Below are 21,440 nucleotides of genomic sequence, written 5' to 3'. Positions count from 1 at the left end.
CAGCCTCAAGGTTCAGCCCCTGCTCAGCCTTCCCGAGAGCCCTGGACAGGGTCACACTGCCCTGTCCCTCGGGTGGCTGCTGTCACATCAAGTGACAATGACACAGCAGTGACAGGGGCCAGCGCCCAGCTGAGTTTCGTTTCTTTCAGAGCCCTTTTCTCTCAAGGAAGTGCTTTCTGCAGTAGCTCAAGGTCTATTTATAGACAGTGATAAAGATATATTTGCTGGGAGGCTGACGTCATCTAACCACTCACACCATCACATTTCATCACGGAAATACTGATTAATCAAGAGTGCAAACTTTTAAACTCTCACTACCCTAAGTCTAGCCACAGTCCTACTTAAAGGATTTCTTATATTTAAAGAATTCAAAAATAAAATGTGGCTTTGAGACTGATGCTGTGGCTAAATGTAACTTGTTTACCCCTACCGCTGTCACACTGTGATTTACTTAAAACCATCCAGACCAGCATAATCAAAAGTCTCAAAAAATAGCAGCACAAATAAAAACAAACTCTATAAACCACTTGAAATGTAATCTAAGTTAATTTTTATAGAAAATTTATTCTTACTGTCCAGTCTAATTTTTTTCTTCAGTCTCATATTTTTTTGGAAAATGTTTGCTATTTGTAGCTGACAAAAATATCAGAACGACAAACTGTGTGTCTGCAAAGGTTTATTTCGAGACTCCATCAAGACCTCCTGTTGTTCAGGATCCAATTTGCTAATGACTTTTAAATACCATTATTTGCTGTGGAGAGAGGAAGACGATTCACTCCATGCGCTCCTGAGAACAAATTTTGCTCAGTACCTGTTCGAGGTGCAGTGGAAAATAACCAAGTTGTGAAATATTCACCTTCTGCTCCCTCCCACCGAGGTGAGTAAAATACAGTTTATTTTTTCTCAAAGTTTTTGGGCAGGCTGTAGCACAGCCCTCAGCAGCCAGACCCAGGGACCACAGATTATATATATATATATATATTAATTTTTATATATATATATATATACACACAGCAGCAACGGAGAGCAAAGCTGGCAAAACACAAGGGTCAGGTCACTGGGGGGAAAGGGCATTGAAATGAGGCACACAAATAGAAAACAGGCTGGTGCAGGCTCGAGGAAGCCAGGTAAAGAAACCAAACCACAGAATTTCTGTACAAGTGTGTTTTTAAGAGCTCCTGAAGCCACGAAAAGCAGCCACTCCTTTGCAAGAAAAAATGTTCTTCTGCTGTGCCCAACCAGGCAGGAATTACGTGAGTTTGGGCAGATTTTTTAGGGATGGCATTTCCTGAGTGACCCACTCAGAAAAATGACTGGGGTAACCCAGAAGCACCAGCTAATCAAATCATTTAACAAATGCTTCTAGGCATGCAAGTTTAAATAAAAACAATAAAAATACAATGCTGGTCTGGATTCCCCTCATACCCTGTGAGATAACACACCCCAAAAGGCATTTCCACATTTCTCCACAACCTGCATTTTCTCCTCAGCCAGGTGAGCTCATTCCAGGGCTGGGCACTGGAGCCACTTTGTCACCTCCCACCCTCTGTGACTGGCTCCCCTCAGGACTAACAAACCCCTCAGAAATTAGCTCATTCCAAGCAGTGGTTGCTAAAATAATGTGCAGTTTTAAGTGCACATAGCAAGGTGTGGGATTATGTGGTGAGAAGGAAATATTTTTAGCTTTGAAGGAAAAAATAATTCCTACTCATCACCTACAGGAGTGCAGAAAAAGCACCTTTGAGCTGTTTGGAAATAATAAGCAGTATTAAAAAAAAGCTTTTAGCTTACAGCAGGATCCAGGATATGCACTGGCACATCTCCCAGCCTCTGCAGCCTGGGATTTGTCCTGCAGGTAGGGGTGAAAACAGAGAGTGAGGCTGAGAGCCCTGCCCAGGGCCAGCCTCCCTCAGGGACAGCCCAGCAGGGCACCTCTAAAATTCCACTCGAGACCCAAAATCTCTGAAAACCCCTCGAGCAACACACCCAGTTTCTAGGACCAAGTCTCAGAGAGGTGAAGAGGCAAACCTGTAAAAGCCTGGCCCGAGGGGACTCAAATGACAGGAGCAAGGGCGAGGGAAGGACCTGCACAGCCCCCAAAGCCACCTCCAGGGAGGGGACAAGCCAAGGCCACACGGACACCAACGTGTCCCCAACATGCCACCTTCTATTGTGGCATTTTGCTTTTTTGTTTCCAACACCCAAGCACCACCTGAGTCCCCTCCCTGGCAAGGTGACCCTAGGGGGTGACACCTCCTTTGGAGTGGGAACAATCCCAGCCAGGATCACCAACCACAGGGAAGGGCATCAGAACCAGGTCTGGAACAGGCACAGCTGGAATTCCACAGCTCCTCAAGCTACAAAACACAGAGCAAAAATTCTTAGAAGAGCCGAGCTGAAGAGCTGCAGCTTTTACATAACACCTTCCCCTGCCCTCGCCCACCTGCACTGAGTCAGCACAGCAGCTTCTCCTCAGCTGCACTTTCCCTTTTCTGCAGAAGGTTATCCAATCTCTGCAGCCACCACAAACGGAACGGATCAAGAAACAATTAAAAAAAAAGGATTTTCTTTCCCTAATCAGTTATTCCACACTAGGATTTCTATTTCACATCGCTCCTAAAGCGACAGATATCACAGCAAATGACATCAGGTCTTCTCTGCCCTCTGACTCATACTCCTAAATAACTCTGGTTGACTCATTTCTCCTAACTTGGCTGAAATCTAAGATTTTCCTCTCTTACAAAAAAAAAAAAAAAAAAGGGCTTTCTCCCTTGAGCTTTTCCAGGTGATTCTGAACATTCCCACTAGCTAATTGTAGGAAATTAGAAGAAAAGCAAAGGGATTCTACCTGACAGACAGCCCACCTACCTTGCTGCCCTGATTACAACACAAAATCTATTCTGAGCAAACCCATCCTGCATCAGCTCCATACAAAATGGACTCATTGTATCCAGTCACTAAAAACACAACCAACAGATTTACCATGAATAATTAAAGCATTTTGCAATTTGATGTTCTGCAACCACCTACAACCTGTGTTTATGTTGCTACAGAAAAAAAACCACCATTAGGGTTGAAAATCATTAATATAACTGCACCACGACTGAACAGAGCCACAAGGGGACAGGACACCAAGAGATATGCAATTTTATTTAAAATCAGAACACAGTAGATAACAGAAAGACTTATTATGCAAACAAATCCACTGTATGTTTCACAACTTGCTCGGCGTACAAAACTGCCCCTTAGTAAGACAGTCCAGGATCCCACAGAGGAACTGTTGAGGCACAGGACGACTCTGCCCCTCTGAACTCCACGTCAGCTCCACGTGAGGGTGGAGGAATTGTTGCTTTGAGCTCTGTATCTGCGCTGTGATTCCAGTTTGAGAGGGCAGAGAAGTCCCAAAGGAGTGGAGGCCGAGGCTGCGGAGCTGGGGACGGTCACCTGGAGCAGCCAGGGCCTGCTGGCATCTCCTGCTCCCTCAGGGGTGCAGAGGTGACCTGTGGGGATCAGGGGTGCTGGAGCCCCTCCTCTGGAGCAGCCCTGAGTGCAGAGAGACCCCCGGGGTCAGAACTGCTCCCTGCAGGTCCCCAGGCTGAGCCTGGCTCACAGGACTGGCACAAAGACTGGCACAGACAGCACTGCCCAAAGAGGGCACTCCCAATGCCACCAGCACTTTGAAGTGTCACACATCGTGTCTGAAGGGTTTTTCTCCACTCCAATTGCTTTGGGGAAGTATGTGCTATTTGTAGCAGACATCAAAAATCCTTTTTGTATTTATTTATATATATATATTTTTTTTGGCAAGCATCGTGAGCCACCCTCTCTCAAGTCTCAGCTTGCCTATGGCATTTTAATCTCACTATCTTATAAACAGTGCAAATTAGTACAATTCTAAACATCCTAGCCAGAGCAGAATTAATTTATTAGCTATAACAGAACAGGAGAAGCTGTTGAAGGGCAACAGGATGAAAGCACTGACACAGCTCTTGCCAGGTTAGTGTTTCCTCAAGTTTGTTGCTGAGAGGATTGAACAGCTTTCCACAGCCATTCCTCTCCTCTACCCTTAAACATCACCAGCAGTCAAGTAAATATTTACAATTTGTGTGCAACACACACACAAAATTAATGGCAAAACGTTTTCCATGAGCAGCTGGACTTCAGTTACGAGCTTGCAATAACTGAAACATCACATTAGTTACATCAGCCACGTTCAAACTCACCCATCAGTGAAGGCAACTATAAGCTCACAAATAGCAGATACAGCTGTTTTTTCTGAAGTATGAGGGCCAGTTTTTTGTAGAAGTCAGTGCTCTCGAAGAGCCCTTAAATTAGAGTTAAGCAATGGCCATTTCAAATGATGAAACTGCAAATATCCTAGAATTACAATCACAAGAAGTGATCCTAAGGCACATCAGCCACATGCATATGCAATAATGCATTGTTTTGCTTTCAGACAAAAAAAATTGCATTAGCTTTGTCTGGATTTAGTGTGCACAAGAGGTTGTTTTTAGATAAAGTATCCCTGAAAGGTCATTGTTATCACAAAAGTTACCAAAAGACAGAAGATTTAACAAGTAGTAAAAATATTTTTGGACCAATAAAGTCTGATACACAAAATGCAGTGCAAATTCACAATACACTTATCTATCACCCCCATCACTTCTGAGGATTTCCAACCCTCAGAAAAAAAGTTGGCACCTGATAAGTGTAAAATATACCTGGTTGTTTTTATGAAATCTTAGTAAAACTGATTTGGGAGTCTTTTAGAGTTTTTGTGTAGCAGGCTCAAAGTATGAATTTCTGTACTCAGACACCACCCTGGGAGCCCCCACCCACTTTAATTCTTTAATTCTTTCTAGGACACAAACCATTTCTACAGCAGACTCATGTTTAGCACCCGGACACAACAGCTGCCACCCAAATACCAGCACTAACAGCACAGCAAAGGTACTTTGGAACGAGTCATAATTAACCATGCTTATACAAAGCTTCAGTGAGAAAATAATACCAAGAAAAGTTATCACACTATTAAAAAAAACCAAAAAACAACCACATCCTGTACCATCACTAGATTACAGAAAAAACACACTTTGCAAACAAATCCAATGCACATTGCTTCACAAAATCCCCCATCTATAAAAGCTTGCCAGACTTACACTGGGGAATTGGTTCAGATGTCACAACACTGACCAACTTTCTGCCCTTTGTCTGCAGAAGGCAAAACAAACCCAATGACCATATCCAAATTTTCAGAATCGAGAGCTTCCTGTTAGGAGCTTAATTTGAGATTAGTATTTGCTAACCACCACACTCCAGAGGAAATGATTAAGGGACAATCCAGGTCTTACATAAAGAAAAAAAAATAGATCTTCTATTCTGACTGATGTTTGTAGTACTTCCAAACAATGTGGTGCATTCCAGGACAATGACACCAAAAGGCTCTGAAATAACCAGGGGCTTTGACAGATTCTGGACTGATTGATAACAAATTCACAGACACATTCTGAGCAAACAACAAGTGTTAAAATTTGCCTCCCCCAGTGCTGGATTAAAATACCAGCATGTGTCTGCACCTCAGGCTTCAAGAGTCACATGGAGAATGAAATCTGAGCTGCCCCAAAAAGCCTCTCCCATCCAGTGGCAAGTCAAGAACAGATTCTGCAAGATGCAAACAGCCACCATGGACTTCAAAAGGCTTTTCTTTTTTGCCTCCTTGCAGAGAAACATTAACTGCAAATTCCAGATAGATACACATGCCCAAAACTGCAAAACTAAATGAAATGGGAAAGTTAAAAATAGGTCTGCCAAGTGAGAGACAGAGTTAAGGAATAAAAGGAAATCGTGAAAATTCAAGTGGGCAATTACATGTGAAAATCCAGTATTTGATTAAGAAAATACCCTGCCTAGATTCCTGGAATCACATGGTATCAAAAGTTAAGCACCTGTGTAAAAAAATCATTTCTGTATCCAAGGTGTGGAAAAGGAGAAAAAACCCAACCATTAGAGTCTTGACAGGCAAGGAAATAAAACTGCCTGGTAAAGTGTCTATAAAACCCTGAACTGGCTCTACAAACAGTTTAGTTTCATTTCAAGAGACCAGGACTTTGAGGGTATCAAGCCATTTAGGAGTGGGAGTAGTGCCTACTTGATTACACCCTGTCTAAGGTAACGAGTGAAATGCAGAAATGAAACTCTTGTCATTTCCCCCGTGTAAAACCTCCCCAAGGGGTTCTGACAGGAGTTTCAGCTCAGTGAGCTCTGAAAATGTCGTGTGCCTGGCCCTGGATGCAGAATGTGCCAAGGGGGTCCTGTGCACACCCCTGGCCCAGCAGTCAGGTGTGGTTGCTGCCATCCCAACACTGTACACAGAATTCCTTGGAGGGACAAGCAGCTCCCTGTTTGCCACACACACACCCAGCTGCCACGGGAATACATCAGAACACAGAGGATGCTGATTGACCATCACCAAGGAATTCAGAGCGTGACTCGGTTTGTAACATCAGCAAATCCACTGCCAGCAGCTTCTCAATTCAGTGGATTTACAGAACTTAGACCATAACACCTTCCCAGGAAAACCTTGCCATCACTGACCTTTGCAAACAACCATCATCACATTTAGCAAAGCAATTGCAAACCTCTGTGCCACAGCTCGGCCTTTGTGCTCCATTGTGCAAAGAACAGAGGCTTCCCATTGCCTACAGCAAGTCTCTGATGGGGGAGAAGGAAATAAAAGCACCAATACTGAGTCAGGCGCACCCAAAACTCTACTGGAGGATGAAGCCAGGATGTGGCGGAAGGCGAGGCGGTCTCTGGGGCAGAGGAGGAGGATAGGGCGGCACGAACTGAGCCGGGTATCCCGGCGGTGCCGCCTGGCTGGCGGGCTGAGCCCCGCCCGGCCGCGGCGGCAGAGGAGGGTACGGAGCCCCCGCGTAGGGAAGCGGCGGTCCTGAGCCCAGCGCTGCGCTGAAGGGAGCGGGCAAACGTCCTGCGGGGCCCGGGGGAGGCGGCGGCGGCACCCGGCGGGGCAGCGCCGCGGGAGCAGCGTTCGCGTCCGCCTGGAAGGGATCGGCGGGGGCCGCGGCGGGCTCGGCCGGCCTGGGCTGCGCCTGGGGAAGTCTCTGTCCCTTCAGCACCATCTCCTGCAGCTTCTCGATCTTCACCCGGCGCAGGTGAGCCAGCTTGCGCTTGCTCTGGTACTCGTCGATGAAGGAGTCCAGGGGTATTTCGCCGTCAAGGAACTTCTCTGCCATATTCTGTCAAACACAGAACATTCTCTTAGGGAGCTGCCTACTGCTACAGAATCGAAATGGCTCACGTCCCAAAAATAGCAGCGTTTTGCCTGTGATTTTCCAGCTGGCATATGGAAGGTTGACTGGCATACTGAAGAATTCCGGGCAGAACTTTGAGTTGGTTATTACTCAGAAGCACTGAGAGTTAAATATCACTTTTGCATAAATTTATACTGAAGTAACAGCGGTAAAAACATCAGAATCTCTCTCTGAGCGTTCCCCTGATCACCAGAGACGGGAACAAACCAGGTCCAGCAGCTTCCCAGATTGCCAGCTCAGCTGAATTCCAGCTCAGGGCTGCTTCAATGCCAGCAGAAACACTGGGAACTCAGACTCAGCACTGGGATTATTGCTAAGTCAGGCTTAAGACTCACCCTTACTTGTGGCTTTGGGTAAATGATGTTTAATAATTTAGAACTGAACAAACATAAAATCACAAATTTCGGCTTGTCCTGGGAATGTGTTTTTACAATCACAACTCAAGGCTAATAAGCAATTTTTTGCCTCCTGATTAATTACAGAAAATGGCTGCATGCAAATCAGCAAACAAAACCAAACACTCCCATTGTTCTGAAGTCAGATCACCCTTCAAGCACTTGTGGCACAGCCAGTGGTGACCACTGGCACCTGCACAGACACTGAAATCACAATGGAATATTTCACCAGAAACACTGCAGGAAAAGCAGCACAGGCACAGGTTTTTTATTAGGCTACTAACTGACATTTATTATGAAGTAATATAAATACCAGGGAAACCCCATTTAAAAAAGATTTCACATTTTTAAGCTCTGCAAGTCTGAAGGCAAAGCAAGGAACTAAGGAGGGTTTGCCTGTCTTTTCTAAAAACAACTTTCTCTCTTGAACTTCAAAGATGTTCAGAGTAAAAAATCACTCAGATAAAAATGAAATAAAATTCCTGGAATCAAATAGCTGCTCCCCGAAATTCAAAGCAGAGACAAGACCATATTTTTTAAATTATTTAGTCTGTCCCCTGCTCCACGCAGCACTGCAGCCCCGGAATCTGGAAGGTTCTGGAATGGGTGGAAGTGGCAGGATTGGGGTGTCCTGTCCTTACCTCTGTGTCCTCCTCGATCTTGGCCCCCTCTGTCTGCAGCAGTGCCAGCAGGGTCTCCAGGGAGGCGTTGCTGGATTGTCTGTCTGCAAAGGCACAGCAGGGACAGAAAGTGACAGCTGTGACCTCCAACCACACCACAGCCTCTGAGCCACATCTGCACAACCTGCAGGCTCTGCAGCTCCACACAGCATGATCACAAAAAAAAATATTGTCAGAGTGCTAAGAGCTGAAATTTAATTCCAATTATATACTTATAATATTGAAAGCACTTCAGCAAGTGCAGTATCAGATGTAAAATATAAATCAATATGAAAGTTAAATGTAGTATTCCATTTGATTTATAAATAGTCATTGAAAATTCAAGGTGTTTTGCTCTTTAGCAAGGTAAATTAAGTTGACAATTTAGAGAAGAGTAGGTCAAGAATAGGTAGGTAACAGGAAGATCCACAGTATCTGTTACTAGATGTGACAGTCACTTAATAAATCATCACAAGTGTGATCTATTTCAGCACTACCCAAAAATGACATTTCACTTTGTACCCTAATTCACAGCTAAAAATGAGACACCAAAAACCAAACAACAAACAGGCAACAGATTTACATTCACTTAGAAAACAGCAAATCATAAATGTCAACAGCCAGTGTTACCTAGCTTTGTTTTCTTTATCTGGTATGCTTCAAAAAGAACTTGCAGCTCTTGATATTTCTCAGTCAAATTTGATTTCAGGGACTCCAACTTTGGCTGGTACAGGAGATTTCCTTCTGCCAGACTGCGGTTGCTGGCAAGAGTCATGTCCTTGCTGTGCTGAACATTTTGGGCCTGGATATAAATTAAAAACAACAAAAAAAAGAAAGTGTGTGAAATGACAGTGGAATTATCAAGCAAGACAAAATGAGAATTTGGAAACTTTAAAATAAACAACAGAAGTAAGCTCTGTGTAAGAATTAGTGCTGTGGCATTGGACCTGCAACTGATGAAGAAATGATGAACATTGACAGATAAAGCAACAGCTCTGGAAAAAATCTGAATTCCAGCAGTGAGATACAATGAGTGCATAAAAATGTCATCCCTTATCTTGTTAACATGTAAAAAATAAGGATTGCATCGTGATCTCTCCAGAATATTCTTCCCCAACACCAATCCTGGATTAATGCCAAAACCTTCATTTTCTTTCAGTTTAATCCTTCTGCTTAACAGTTCCTAGCCTAAAGAAAAAGTGACAATTCTCACACACCCAAGATTCAGCCAGATTCCAGTTTGCTCACGGTCACACATGGACAGGATTTTATCAAGAGAGCCTTCAGAAGCTCTGGGAGAGCTCAGTGTTTGGAGAAGTCTGCCCTGGGTGTCACATTAGATTCATTAAAATATTCAGACATCAAAAGGGAAAAAAAAAAAAACCAACCCAGGGATTTGATTTCAGATTTTTCAGGCTGAATCAACAAGTGGAATAGTCCTCCCAGGGCACAACAGACTAATTCAACTGAGCTGCCTTCAAAACCAACAGAGTTTTGTACATTTTTGTGTCCTCCTCCATCCCTGTGGTTCTTTTAGTGCTGCTCAGCTGCAGCTGCTCCCATTTACAGCCCCTGCAGCAAACACAAGCACAGACCTCGCTCCTGCCACGCTTCTGGGTGGGCACAGAGCCACGCCCCAGAACACAGGAAAAAACCCAAATGAGCTGCTGAAAAGCCCCAGAAAAGGTCAGCACCAAAATTCAGGTGTTTTTCTAAGCAACTGTCTTTGAGAGCAATTACTTCCTTTTGAAATATTTAGGGGCTATTTTAATTTCCTACGTTCAAAACTAGCTTGGTGTTACTTAAACTCACCTTTGTCCCCAGATACTGCTCTTCAAAAACCAAAGCTTTGCTCTCACCCTGTTCTTGCCAAATCACCTAAAAACCCAACAACAACCAAGGATAATGCAGAGTCCTAAATTCTACATCGACCCCAAGTCTACTCCAAATTGTGAAATTCAGAAATTACACTTTCAATATTGTTTCGTCTTCTCAAGCCTAAATAAGCATCCACCCAGCCCTATGCTTGCGTTCAGTGTGGATCATTTCAAAGAATAAAAAGAAAATCCTTTTCTTACATTTTAATCTGATGCAAACTAATTTAAATTAAACTGGTTTCCATTTGTTTATTCTCATATGATCCTATCCTTTTAGAATTGTTGTTTCAGAAAGCTGAAGTCCCCCTATTTTACATTTTTTTTCAAACAATTATGAAGGGAACTAAAACACAGGATTTAAATACAGGATTTAACAGCTTAATTAGTGGCATCCAACTCTTCCCACCCTCTGCCATCACAAGCTGTGTTACTCGCTGCCTCCTGAACTGCCAGCCAAGGAAAATTGTGAGCAAAAAGATCGATGGGTTCTGTGCCTCCTTCACCATTTTAATGAGCTCACGACTTCCTCACAGCAAATTCAGTATTTTCACTGCTTGGGAGGCTGATATTCTCATTTCAAAGCAGGGGCACAATCTGGAGAGACCAGTTTAATGAGTGAACTTTGATCTCCCTTTTAGGATGAAGAAGATGTACATTTACTGAGGGCAGGAAAAAAGGCAGTGGACACACAAATCTATAAACCTTTCAAGAGCACAAACACCAGGAAAAAGCAGCTTTTACTAAAATCATATATAGTAAAGAGGAGAAAGTAAAACTCCAGCTAAACAAAGAAAAGGCTTCCTAAAGTCAAGTGAGACTTTAGTGATGGTGTCCCTGCCTCAAGTGTCAGAATATTTCTCAACAGGACCAGGCAGGAGGAAGAAGCAACAAATTCCTGACCTTTTATAATGATCTGCTGAATAACTTTACTTTTAAATCATTTCAAATGTGTGAAGATGAGTAAATATCACTATGACATGATGTATGTGACTTGTAAAAAGAAGAAAAATGTGATTAATATGAGCTGCCTACATCTAAGGCAGAGTGACATCCTGTCCTTGGCATCTGATATCTAATAATTATGGACTAGACTAAACTTTAGCAAAAGTCTTTAAAAGTATTTGTTTTAAATTGAAAAAGTTAAGGTATTTGTAATTGCACTTTCAATTATAGTGCTTGAAATTACACAAGACTTAATGACTAAACTTTCTCCATATTAGAGCACTTCTGAGAAAGGTATTTTTTTTCTAAAAGTTGTTGATCAAAAATGACAATTGACACTTAATGATGAATTAAAACAACACTCTTGAAGTCTTCACTTCCAGCATTGGTCTGTGTCAAATTTCTTTTAACAATATTCTATTTCACAACAAACAGAACAGATACAATCCCAGAGCGATGCAACCTGAATACAGTCACAATTTATAAACCAGAATAATTTCTGTCACTGATGGTAGGTCTGTGTAAAAACTTTACAGCAACTGTTCCACTACAGCTGGAAGTTAATTCGAGGAGTAAGAATGCAAACACTGTAACGTTTGCCTAAAGAGCGCTGCAGAAAAGCTTTCAAAAAATGAGTAATTTAAAACTACAAAAAAACAGCTGCAAAATCATGCAAGGGTCAATGCCACAGTCCAGCATGAGCAGTCTATTAAGATTATCAGTGCAGCACAAAGAATGCTTTCAGCATCCATTCACAGCTTTCCACAAGCCCAAGACAAAAGCCAAGGAAGGAATAAATCCAACAAAAGGGATTTTGCTGTCACATGTGGCAAAAATGTGCATTAGCAGGGAACTGCTCCTACACTGCTTGTTCACCTGCCCACTGGAAGTGAGAGGAAAAAAGTTATTTAGAGATAAAGTCAGGAGCATGGGACTCCAGCAGAATTCCTAGCAAGACTCTTGAGGTCATGAGCACTTCAACAGGCAGGAAAGGTTAATGTGAAACCAGATGGAAATACCAGTCAGAATCACGAGACATAATGAGACAGGGCAATATTAAGGAGAATATTGAGCAAACTTAATATACGGAGAATATATGACATTTTTTTTTTCCTAACTACTGAGCTCTCACTATGAATTCTGAATGGGACAAATGGAGCAAGCATACTGAGCTGCTTAGAAGGGGATTTTCATGGTACAAGGATTGCTCACTCCTGAGCAGACCACTCAACACCAAACTGTGCTGCAAGGAAATGAAGCCATGGACACACATAGGTTATTAAAAACAAAAGTCATGGTTTGTGCAGCACTTCAAAACTTCAGCTGCTTCAAAAAATGTATTTCTTTAATGGACATAATTTGAATAATTTTATTCAAGGATTTATTTAATGAGAATTTCCAAGAGCAGGCAGCAGCAACTGCTTTGGGAATTTAGAGTCTACTTCTTTCATGAACTGCAGCTTTGTCTCATCCCACTTAAAAAAAAAAAAAGCTGGATAAAATTAAACCAGAACTAGTACTAGCTTAGCAACACTCATACTATAAATGTTGATCCCTTATTCCAAAATAATGGTTTGCAGCAAGAGTTATTTGTGTAAAACGTCGCTCTGGTTCATCCCAAAGCACATTCCCAGAGGAGCTGCCTCCTGAGAAACTGAGCAATCCTCACTACCCACAAAGTCCATCAAGAACTGCTATAATTATGAGCTTGCTCTGACCAGCAGCACGGCGAGGAATCTCTTGGTACCTTCGAGAAAAAGTCTCTTAAGGAGCTATAAATAAAAAGCAGCTTTGTGTGGCACCGCTTTAATTGCTTTATACATAGGATATATCCATGTTCGTTTTAGATTTCTCCAGCCTGTATCATTCCCACATTCTCTTTCACTTACACATACTTGTAAATTAAGAATAAAAGATGCAGACACGCTGTGAAAGTATAAAGATGCACATTTGGAGTGTCAAATTAACCCCTGAAAGAGGAGCTGACAGGTGCAGAGTAGGAGAAGAGACTTCTTTTACAGAAGATTTAAGAGTGCTTTTCATCAAGGACTCGTGAATAATAATACACCCCCTAACAACATCTGTTCTGTAATAAATATTAAAACATACTGCAAAGTAATTAGATTGGCTAAATTTAGCTCTTCTGATTGCTTAAAAATGGCAAAAATAAAGCTTAGAAGGTAAGCTGCAGTTCCTAGACATTTCTTGCAGAGGCAAGACACTGAGCACTGCAATTTGCACTCACCAGACATAGACAGGTTACTCATTTGATGCTCAGCTAGAAGAGAAAAATCTGTACTTGTCACCGAGTCTAATTCCTAACTCTGCAACTAAATTTCATGTTTGGCCAGCAAGAACATGACCACTTGCACAATGTGGTTTTTAGATGAGGGTAGGAATCCAAGAAATCTGGGCATGAATGCACATGGTTTGACTTGGACTTTCTGCCCTGCACGATCTTTTCAATCAGCTTTTGAGAAAAGGACTATGCTCAAAAAATTCCTTTTGTGCTTGCCAGTGTACTCTGAAATGCTGGAATGAGAAGAAGGCAATACATTTTTGACTTCTTGATTTCACATAATTAAGGTACTGAAAACCAAATGATTTTTGGGCATGGAAGCTTAGCAGTCAGTAACACAATACTGCAAAGTTACAGAAGGGATACTTCAGAGATAAAAAGAAAATTCACTTTCACAGGGAGATTCATCAAATCATCACCAGTGTCAGGTCACAGATTCTCTCATCTGTGCTTTTTAGAGTTATCTCACCAAGACTGACTTTTACAAACAAATTATTTTTATGACCCTACCATGGCAGGGGGGTTGGAACAAAATGATCTTTCAGGTCTTTTCCAACCCAACCCATCCTGTGATTGCCTATTTCATGAAGATGAACGCTGTACATGAACTACAGAGATCAACCTGAAAGGATTATTAAAAAAAAAAAACCCAACCAAACCCTCCTCAGTTTCAAAAGACTGGGAGTACCAGACAAGGAGCTTCCTTCCTCCTTCTCGCAGACAAGATGTTGGTTGTTCAAGCCCTGCAAACCCGAGCTCAGAGACAGGAAAAGCAGCAGCTCAGCTCTGATGCCACAGTGTCACCCACCTGGGGACACACGTGCATTCTGTGAGCACGTCCCCCCTGGGCACACACACACACAAACCCTGCTCAAATGCCACACAGGAACACATTCCCTGTAAGGCTGGGGATGCCTATTTTTAGCTGTTAGCAAGAAAGCCAAGTGGTTTTTCCAAATCCTCCTCCTTTGTGAACAAAACATTGGGGTTTGAGCTGGGTTTCCCTTGCAACAAGGAGAACAAAGGGGTTTTTCAATTATGGAATAATCAGCTTTAACCAAGTTTGCCACTGAAAATACAAGTGACCTCAGAGAAGCGACTCGGCAATCATGATTTAATTGGCATGTCACAGTAAAATTAGGAATTCAAGGACTTTGGAGTAACCCTACAACCTGGATACACATGGACTGACAGCCAAACAGCAGTGAAGTCACCGTGGTGCCTCCTTAATGTTCAGGATTTCCCTCTCTCCCTCTTCCTGCCACACACTTCCCAGTGAAAACTCAGATCCCTGCAGCACATGCAATAAACAATCCAGTGAAGGCAAAAACAGAATGAGGAAGAAATATTCAAGCATGGCCAGCTCCTTCCAAGATGGGTAAACACATCTCCAGCTGAACAGACTCCAGTAAAAGCCTCCATATCCAATAAAAGAGGATTACAGCAGCACAGCCGTGTTTCCACACAGCCTGAGCACCTTCAAACCTGGCCACACTTTCCAAACACCACAAAATATTCCCTCGGGCCCGGAGAACTTAACTCTACAATTCAAAAGCCTTAAGATGCCAACGAAAGAGGAAAACCTGAGGGTCAAATCGAGAATATGAGCTGGTTGTGTAGTGAGGGAGGATCTTTTCTACTGAGATCATGAGGTTTTCTGTCAGTCCTGACCCAAATAAATAATAATAAAGAGACCACCGAGCCCAGCCTTGTGCTCGTGTCCCTTGTCAGAGGTGACACTGGAACCAGCAGTACTGCACTTGTTCACATCTTTATGAAGTTAAGCCCATTATAACCTGCTGAGTTTCCTTAAATAGTTTTTATTCAGCAGGGTGCTCCTGCCCCCAGCAAACCAGAGGGCCTCCAAGAGCTCCCTGCGTGCTCTACTTTCCACAGCACCGCCTGTTTCTTCTAAGTTCTCAAAATATAAGCTCACGTGAAAAGTTATTACATCTGCCCTACTCTCAGAAATCTATTGGCACAAAGTTCAAAATGCAAATCGTTGCATAATACAGAAAATAAATTCCCCAGGACACCTCATCAACTCAGCCCCAGCCTTCAGTGGGCCTCTCCATGCTCAACACTCCGAAAATTTGGCTGGAGGTGACCCGGAACAATTTCCTCAGAAGCACCAAAAGGGCCAGAGCCTTCGTTTAAGGAGACACAATTATAATTGATTTCACTTCATAAAGTCAGCTTCTTTCTCAAGATCACGTTGCCACTGTTTTTCTTCTGAGGCTTTTGTCCTCTAATTTAAGAAAACAAAAAAACCCCAATAAATACAGGATCCAGAGAAGCAGAGCACATTTTTTTTCTTTTTAAAGTTTTCATACATATAGTTTTATCTTATTCGCTCTTATCTGACTAAGAGTGAGATTCTTTCAGGAACATCTGTAGGCAAATAAACCCACAACAGTCTCGTATCTGAACTGTAACACCCAGTGTCCACTGGCACACAGAAAAACCAGCTAAAGACAACCACAGCCAGAGCAAGAAAACAGGCTCCTATTTTGTTTTAAGAATCGCAGCTCCAAACGCACGACTTAGAGCCTGATGCACTGACAAAGACATTTCAAACAGGCAAAACAAGCAGCAGAAAAGCCTGACAGCCCTCGCTGCGCCCAGCATACCAACCGGGGCACACAGAAATCTCTTTCACATTGTTTTGGATACACCCTGGCAAAATCCCTCACCACGGCCAAGGCACAAAACGAGCGCTGTACGAACGGAAAAGCTGATCCCACCTCCGGGCCGCCACTGTCTCCTAATTCAGCGGTTGAATTAATTTAATTTAGCGTCTTCAGCCCGCCGAGCCCTCACCGCTCCTATGGCACCCGGCGGGCACCGATCCCCCGCCGCGGGCCGGCGAACAAAAGGCCGGGAGGGCCGGGAGAACGAGGGACGGGGGGATGCGAGGAAGGGACCGACAGCGCTTCCCGCAGCCCCGGGGGCTCCTCACGCACCGACAGCTCCACGGCAGGGCCGAGACCGCCCGGCGGCTCCGGGGAGCGGGGAGTCATTAACCCCCCCCACACCGAGCGGCACCGGGGACCCCGCGGGCTGAGGGGGGCGGCCCGAGGAGAGGCCGCGGCCGGGGGGTATTGAGGCAGCCTCTCACCTCTTCCATCTCGCGGGCCATGTCCTGGAGCCGCTCCTCGTCGTCCAGCAGCGCGCTGAGCTCCTGCAGGCTCAGCGCCTCCAGGCGCCGCGCGTCCAGCGCCATCCCGGCCCCGCGCCCGGCCCCGCGCCCGGCCCCGCTCCGCTCCCGGACCGGAAGTGCCGCCGCGGTCTCGCCCCGGCCCGGCGGGCACCGCCCTCAGCGCCCCCTGCCGGGGGGGGCGTGTCGGGGCGTACCACGGGGGCTGCGCGGCGGGAGGGGGGCGCTGCTGGACGGAACCAAAGGGGCCTGGGGAGGGGGGCGGCGGTGGCTGAGGGGAGCCCCCGTGAGGGGGTGCAGCCGCCGTGAGGGGTCTGTAAAGGGAGGCCTTGAGGGGTCCGTGGTGAAGCCCCTCTGTGGGCACAGCGCCGGGCAGAGCCCCGCACAGAGCGAGCTTTGTGTGCTGCGCTCACGTGAGGCGCTCGGGGCCCTCGGAATCCCGAGGGATCAGTCATTGAGGTTGGAAAAGACCTCTGAGATCACCGAGGGCGGCTTGTGACCGATCAGCACCTCCTCCAGCAGACCGCAGCGCTGAGTGCCACGTCCTGTCTTTCCTTACACACCTCCAGGTACGGGGACTCCGCCACTTCCGTGGGCAACCCGAGAGTGTTTTATCACTTTCACTTAACAAATTCCTCCCGATGTCCACCCTGCCCCTCCGCTGGCCCAGCCTGAGGCCGTTCTTCTCCTCATGTCCCTGTTCCCAGAGCCCTCCCGGCTGTCCCCTCCTGTCAGGAGCTGTGCAGAGCCACAAGGTCCCCCCGAGCCGCCTTTTCTCCAGGCTCAGCCCCTTTCCAGCTCCCTCAGCCTCTCCTGGGGCTCCGGACCTTTCCCAGCTCTGGACACGCTCCTCAATGTTGTTCCTGAATGGAGGGCCCAGAAGGGAACACAGGATTCGGGGTGAGGCCCCGGAGATGCGGCTGTTTGGGACACTCGGGGGTCGGACAGGTCCCTGGGGTGTCTGTGTCCCCTGTCCTTCCCTGGAAGGAGCCCCTGAAAGAGCCATAGCCACTCGTGGCCTCCTTTTGTTTCAAACTCCACAGCTGTGAATTCAGACAGAAAATCAGTAGGTTTAACTCGCATTTCCTTACCCAGGTTGGGACTTGGCTGGAGCAAGTCTCAAAAGAGTGATTGCATTATTGTTCTCAAGCTAGGCTGAATACTTACTTAGGTTAAAAATAGCTAAAAATCATATCTGGCCAAGCTTTGGTGGTAGGTCATTTCATCCATCTTAAGCACTTTCTTCTTCAACAGTGAAGGTCAATAAATAATCTGCCAAAGATGCGCTTCACGGTAAATTTAAATACTTTTGAAATGCAATGTAGTAAAAACTGCGTCAATTAAACCACCATATATTTTGTTCTTCTGATTCTTATCAGTCATGTCACCAGCGCTGGAGTAGGCAGTGTGTGGTAACCCTTAGGAGCAGCAGCTCCCCAATTACTGCTGCTGTTAGCAGAGCTGATAAAGACAATTATGCCTGGAAACAATTAATTGTGTTAACAGAGCCTAAGTTATATGCATCACTTGGCGTGCACCGCCTTCCTGGCCTGTTTGTCCCTACGTGGGTGTGGGTGTGTGTATTATTTCCGTGTGTGTAACTCTGGAGAGAGAGCCAGAAGGAATCAGGAGCCAAGGGAGCAGGGGAGGGAATGGCCACGTGGTGCTTGTCCTTTGGAGTTGATATTTTTGATCTAACTGGAAAAAAAAATCCATATAGTGACGGAATATAATTCTGATGCAATGAGGTTGCAGTCACCCTCAGGAAGTGACCCAGCAGCTCCTGGCAGGACACACGATGACTGTGACAGCTTCATGGTTGTTCTTTTGTCCTGTAACTAAACTCGGCTCCCTATAGTTCTCACCCTCAGAAGCCCTTTTTGTCATTATTATCCCCAGGGAATAACGACCAGCAGGGTGACCCTGCTAGCAAAGCCTTCCATCCCTCCTGGCTGCAGAGGCTCTCCCCACCCATGGGTGCGCTCAGAGGGAGGGGAGGGCGCGATGTTTGCGCAGCAGGAAGCAGCGCCGAGGGTGGGGAGAAGGTGTTCAGTGAGGCAGGCGTGTAGCACAGGCATCACAGCACCCACAGCACCCACAGCACCCAGCCCAGCACCCACAGCACCCTGCCTGCTGCAGCCTGTGCCCTGTGCCAGGTGAGTCAGCAGCCATGCCCTGGGCACTGCCAGGGCTTTGCACAGTCACCGCAGCCCTGCCTTGTTCTCTCAGAGCAGCAGATAATCGCCCTGCCAACAGCGTTCCACGTACCCTGTGTTTGCACATGCCCATCAAACAGTCACAGGGTTAAACCTGCTGTACATGTGTACATGCAAACACACGTATGGATGTACACACATACAAACAGAGGGGTTAGCTGAGGGGTTAGAAGCCCTATCTTCCCAAGAACATTGGTAATTTGAACTTCTTACTGTAACTAAATAAATGGTTTGGGGGGAGTGTGGTTTAGAGGAGTCTGACTCAGCTTCATGTTGTAAATCTAGTTTTACCACTGCCTCACTGTGTGATCCTGAGTGGAGTTCTCAGATTCTCTCAGCCATGGTGCTTTTTGCTTCAGAAGGGGGATAATAAGAACTGTTCAGTCACAGGTGAGAACATAACTCATCTGTGTTCAAGTACAACATACACTGAAAATACTGCTTCTCCCTGTGTAGGTAATTTGGGTTCTGGTGATGGTGGAGAGGAGTCTGCATTAAACATTTGTGTTCCTTTTGAGTACTTTGGTCAGCACCTGCATGTAATTGAGTTCTCCAGTTGTCCAGAAAAGCAGCTGAGGCTGAGACAAAGACATCAACTGCTTTTGTATAATTATATTTTCTATTTGGAAAGGTAGGAGGGTGCCTTCCCATTCTGCAGTCTTCATGGAAGATAAAGGTTTTGTGACAGCACATCACTTGGACAGGATATGAAGGATTGCAGATAAACCAGGATTTTGGGCTACAGGGTTTATCAAATATTGCAGTGCTGCAGGCTGGGATTTATCATCTCCCCAGGCTTGGTTCCTATTTGCCTTTGCTGAAATCCTTTTGAAGGGTGACAGCACTCGAGTACATTAGAACTGTAAGCAGGCAAATATAGAAGTCAGGATTTCTTATTACAGGAGAAATGGAATAAAAAAATGTGAAGATTACAGGGGAAACCATGTCATGGTGAATAAGAAGTCAGGCTCCAATCTTGGGGAGAATTGGCATCCAGACTAGTTTAAATAAGAGGTCAGATTTTTTTTTTTCTATTTAAACTTGATTTTGAATTTCCTTCTGGTACCTCATATCCTTTTACAGTCAGTAGTACTGTACTCATGCATATTTATTAGATTTAGACATATTTTGCAAGTCACCTTCACATCTTATTTTCTTTTCCTGGACAAACTGGTTTGTTATGTACACATTGAATTTGCAAATCTCATCTTTGGTGTACATTAACCCTTATTAGTCTGGTTTCTCAATGTGCAGATAAGTTTTGGGGCTTATTTGCAATTTAACTTCCTTCTGTATATTAAGCACAGCCCATATTTCTGTTTAGTTTTCACAACCCAGATTTCTTCACACATGGAAATGACCTGCATATTCAGCATCCTGGCAGAGAAACAGTCATTCTGTTTGAGAGATCATTGCCCCTGCTGTCTGAGAGAGAGCAGGAATTGGGTGTTCCCTTCCTTTCAGGGAGCTGCAGGTGTGAGAAGAGCAGCAGGTTTATTTACCTGCCCTTATTTTCTTTGCCTTAAGCTCACAGTGAAGCTGGAATGGAAGAGGCAGATTTTATTTTTCCTCCCCAGACTAAACCACATCTCTGAACCCGAGCTCGAAGCACTTTCTGTTTGCTTGTGGCACTTCCAGACCTGCTGAGGGCCTAGAAAGTGCAGCCACCAAAACACACACGGTTACTGAGGCAGAGGTTGGTGTGGCAGGAGACAAGTTGTTGGAATAAACACAGCTGTGTTTTTCCCATCACTCTGTGCTCATTTACTGGGGCAGCCAGCCACAGACCCTGGCTGTGCAAAGGTACAGGGTAAATCCCTGGGGAAGCACTGGGACTGTAGGATCCACTCTCAAATTTCACCTTGGATGGGGCTCGCTGTTGTTTAAATCAAATAAAGCTGTGGTTATACCTCTTACAGGGAATGGTTACAGCTTATTAATAGCGAGGCAAACAACCTGCCATGGGATGTACAGTCAATTTTGCAATCAGTTGTGCTTTCAAATGCTTAATGGCTTACAGTTCTGCCAGGACAGTCTTCATTGCCCCCAGGTTCAGGTTTCAGATGAATCCCTGTAAGGACTTTTCCCTTTGAAGAAAAGGAAATTTTCTCTCCATCACTCTGAGAAGCTCTTGAACTGATTTTGTTCACGTTCCCCTGTAAATGTCAGCTCTGGGCAAAGCCACAGCCACAAAATACTACAGTCCAGGTTTTCAGAGGGAGCAGTGGCTTTGTTTCCAGGAGAATAGCCTGAAACACAGACTGCCCACAGGCAGCCAGGCCCAAGGGATTGGGCAGCTCCAGGAAGCAGCTCGTGTTCCAGCACTGGAGCAGTTCCCACTGCTGCTGTGGGTGAAGCACAGCTTCACTGCCAGGCTCAGCCTGGCTAATGGGCACGTCTGACCCTGATTTTCACTTCAAAAAGAAGCAGTGGTTGGAATGATTTAGAAAGGCAGGATTTTCTCTACAGTCCCAAGGTTTGTGCAGGCAAAAACATCTGCATTAGATTAATTCTGCGGGATCCCTGGTGGTGTGTGGAGCTCTCACCCATCTTCCAGGCCATAA

The 21,440-nt window shown here is 45.1% G+C and overlaps 1 protein-coding gene across 1 annotated transcript; it reads right to left on the bottom strand.

Moving 5' to 3' along the window:
- Window positions 1–3,129: 3,129 nt before the first annotated feature.
- VPS37B (VPS37B subunit of ESCRT-I) lies at window positions 3,130–16,779 on the bottom strand. Its single transcript, XM_063415893.1, has 4 exons — window positions 16,622–16,779; window positions 9,016–9,187; window positions 8,368–8,450; window positions 3,130–7,256 (listed from the first exon to the last, which is right to left on the bottom strand). Exons 1-4 carry the CDS (start codon window positions 16,724–16,726, stop codon window positions 6,768–6,770), a joined length of 849 nt encoding a protein of 282 aa, XP_063271963.1. The 5' UTR covers window positions 16,727–16,779; the 3' UTR covers window positions 3,130–6,767.
- Between the last annotated feature and the right edge of the window lie 4,661 nt (window positions 16,780–21,440).

The sequence above is a fragment of the Prinia subflava genome, chromosome 19 (genome assembly GCF_021018805.1).
Source record: "Prinia subflava isolate CZ2003 ecotype Zambia chromosome 19, Cam_Psub_1.2, whole genome shotgun sequence".
Lineage (NCBI taxonomy): Eukaryota > Metazoa > Chordata > Aves > Passeriformes > Cisticolidae > Prinia > Prinia subflava.
Note: the sequence above shows the minus strand (reverse complement) of the source record. Positions and strands in the feature narration are given on the sequence as shown.